The following is a 3,229-nucleotide window of genomic DNA, read 5'->3' as shown; positions in this document are numbered from 1 at the left end:
ACTGCCCTGCTTTGGGACTCAGTTTACTCCTCAGGTTCAAGGAGAGATTGAGCTCTGGTTCTGGAAGAGTGAAGAGTTAAGAAGGCTCCACACTCTGGGGGAGCAACTTGGGTGGGTGAGCAGCCTGGTGCTAGGGAACCAACCTGGGGAGCTACAATATGCAAATGAGCGCATGTGGCTTTCTTTCTGGTTGGCTGCAGGGGGCTTGATGTCACAATGTGCGGGCTTTGCTCCTAGTGACTGTGTTGGTAGCTAAATTACAAACAAAGAAATCCACTGACTTGTCCAATCTCTTAACTCCCTCTCTTTGCAGGAAAGCGGAGGATGGACCCCCTCTATCAAGCGGGGTCGATTCTCATGAAGGTGAACACCTTACAGGGGAAGAAGATGGTGGAGAGTGGCCTCCAGTCTGGAGACTTCTCCCTGCCGCCGTCATGGCCCTCCTGCCTCCCACCGCCTGCTGACCTGGAGCTCCTGCAGCAGAAGGTAGCGGGCGTGCAGCGGGAGCTGGAGGACTTCAAGAAGGAGGCCCTGAAGGCCATCCACTACTTGGAAGACGCCTTCTGCGAGATGAACGGGGTCCTGGCTCAGCAGGAGGAGCAGGCGGCCCGCGTGAAGCAGCGACTCAGGGAGGAGGAGGACCGAGGCATCGTCCGCAACAAGGTCCTCACCTTCCTGCTGCCCCGGGAGAAGCAGCTGCGGGAGCACTGCAGGCGGCTGGAGGGCATGCTGCTGGGCAGGGGCCGCGACTCGCCCAGCGTCCCCAGGAAGGTCCAGGCACTCTGAGTCTCCGCTCGCAGAAGCCGAGGCTCTGGCCGAGCGGTCACGCAGAGACTTGCTATTTTTAAATGGAAGGTCGAATCCTTAGTCCCATCCGCTTGTTCCCCCTTCCCCTTTCCCACCACTTTCCTTCTCCCTAAATAACACCTTGCTGAGGCGCAAAGACCCGGTATGTGCTTTTGGTGAAGCTCCATTTATCAGCATCATCAAAGAAGGAAGCTCCTTGGTACTGTCTCCCAGACGCCTGTAGCTGTCACCTTGTCCCGCCTGTCATGGTGATATTGCTCCAACGTACAGCATGTTTGGCTTGTTGTCATCTTACACTGTGTTGAACAGATTTACCTGTTAATGACTCAAGGCGTTCACGACTGTTCCTTAACGCAGGACCACGCCCGCGGGCCCCAGGGGAGCGGGCTTCCACAGTTCTCACCCTGCTTTTGTGGGCTTCTCTGCTGCACTGTCAGTGGCTCAACCTTTTCTTTGCGGCCTTTGCCCACCTCTTCTTCCTCTCAATGGAGTCTGCAGGCTGTCAATAGAGGGGAAGCACTTAGCCGGGCTCTGGTGGGTGGAATCGGCGAGCTTAGAGCTGAAGGTGACAGCTTCAGTGTGGGGCTACAAAGTAGTGAAACTGACTTTCCTGTTTGATGGAGCCGTGACTGTGATGGGCCCCAGCCCTTTGTCAGGCCCGTGCACATCCCAGCCCCTCATGCCCCCAGGCACCTAGGGGAGCCAGTGTTTCCCCACTGGGCTCAGGGGGAAGGTGGTCTCAGAAAGTCTGCCTTCCTAAAAGTAAAGTGGTAGGATCCTGGTTGAAGTCAGTTCGCCTGTGTCCCCTTGGAGCCACATCACGCTGTTCATGAACCTGCACTTCTGGAAGGCTGAGCAGTCACCAGGTGACTTTGGAGTTCCTCAGTCATTGTACCTCTTATTTCCAACGGCCTCTCTGCTTCATCCATTCATCCAACTTCTCTCTTGCCTCCCTAAACACTGCCATGCAGCAGGTATTCTCCCCTTCAAGTCAGTAGCTACTCTCGGAGACTCAACCCACACGTTTTGGCCGTCACTACTTGGGGTGGCCTACTAGTCCTGGCTTTGCTGTTTCAAAACAACATACCAAGAGCCTTCTTAGTCCTGGGGAAACTGGGGCGGTTGGCCACTTTGCATTTGATACGAACTACCTTGGGATGATCCTGATTAGAATGTGGGTGCAGTGAGTCACAGGAGGTCAGGGCGGGAGACGAAACCGGCGGTGGCCACGTCTGCCAGGTCCTGTGTTCATTTCTTACCAGAGGCCACCTGGCCTGCCTGTTCTGTGGCGGGAGGGGCTTTCCCTGGTATTGATTCCAGTTCATCAGGTCCTGGCCTGGAGCTGTACATTGGGAAGGAGATTTGAGAGCTCCTTCTGAGCAACTTTTGAAATCCTTGTACAGATAGTTGGGATTCCTGGCCAGGCCACACCTCACAGCTGAGGCCTGAGTCCTATAGGACAGCGGACTCCATGGCAGATCAAAGGCCCAGCATCTTGGCTGATGCCAAGAAGAGAAGTCTTATGTGGTCTGGGAAGATGGCGTTCCTCACTCCCCAATCTCCTCCCGCCTGAGAACAATTAACTCTAGCAGCCCAACGCTTATTTTCTTTGAAACTTCATAACAAAGAGAAGGTAAAAAAACATAGTTTTCTCCCTACCAATAGCCGTAGTTGTCAGAGGTTTTCCCTAAGCCATCATACCCTGCTTGCTTCTCTAGAGGAGTCCCCTCCGGCCAAGGGTTGCTCAGACCTTCAGGAAGCTCACAGCAGCCAAGGGAACCCACCTCCAGACCCTGAGCTTTGTATCTGGATGCTTGGGGAGAGAAAGGCCTGAGGTGCAGGAGAGTTGAACACACAGTGTGCACATGGAATGGCAATGGCTCCCCAGTGTCACAACTTCAAAGTTACCTTTTCTACTAATTGGGTACAAAGGGCCAGGAGGGAGCGACCTGGGGGGACCAGGGCTGGGAAGCGCCAGTGGGGTGCGTGGGAAGCAAGGGTTGGGGCCTGGGAATTGGCTTCCTCCCATACAGAACTCTGCCTCCGCCTCTGATCCAAACCGCTTAGTAGTTCTGGGAGTGCTAAGAGCAGCAAGCATTGAGCCTCCTTCCTGACATCCACCAGGCGTGGCTCTAGACTGACTTTCCTTGGAAATCCAGCTTGGCAATCTCTTGGCATCTCACACATCGAGTTACCATGTGACCAGCATTCCACTCCTAGGTCTAGACCCAGGAGAATGAAAACACCTCCAGACCCAACTTGTGCGTGAGCGCTCAAGGCATTATTCCCTGCAGCGGGTCCATCACTGATGAGTGGGGAAGGTGTGCGTATCCATACCGTGCAATGTACTTGACAACATCAACGAATTTCTAATACTTGCTAAAATATTATGCTAAACAAAAGAAGCCAGTCACAAAAGGCG

At 54.2% G+C, this 3,229-nt stretch overlaps 1 protein-coding gene across 1 annotated transcript; it reads left to right on the top strand.

Moving 5' to 3' along the window:
• Positions 1-324: 324 nt before the first annotated feature.
• On the top strand, positions 325-786 carry CCDC182 (coiled-coil domain containing 182). Its single transcript, XM_004685010.1, has one exon. The coding sequence runs from the start codon at positions 325-327 to the stop codon at positions 784-786; it is 462 nt and encodes a 153-aa protein (XP_004685067.1).
• Positions 787-3,229: the final 2,443 nt, after the last annotated feature.

This window comes from Condylura cristata, unplaced genomic scaffold (genome assembly GCF_000260355.1).
Source record: "Condylura cristata isolate star-nosed mole 26May11 unplaced genomic scaffold, ConCri1.0 scaffold00017, whole genome shotgun sequence".
Taxonomy (NCBI): Eukaryota; Metazoa; Chordata; class Mammalia; order Eulipotyphla; family Talpidae; genus Condylura; species Condylura cristata.
Note: the sequence above shows the minus strand (reverse complement) of the source record. Positions and strands in the feature narration are given on the sequence as shown.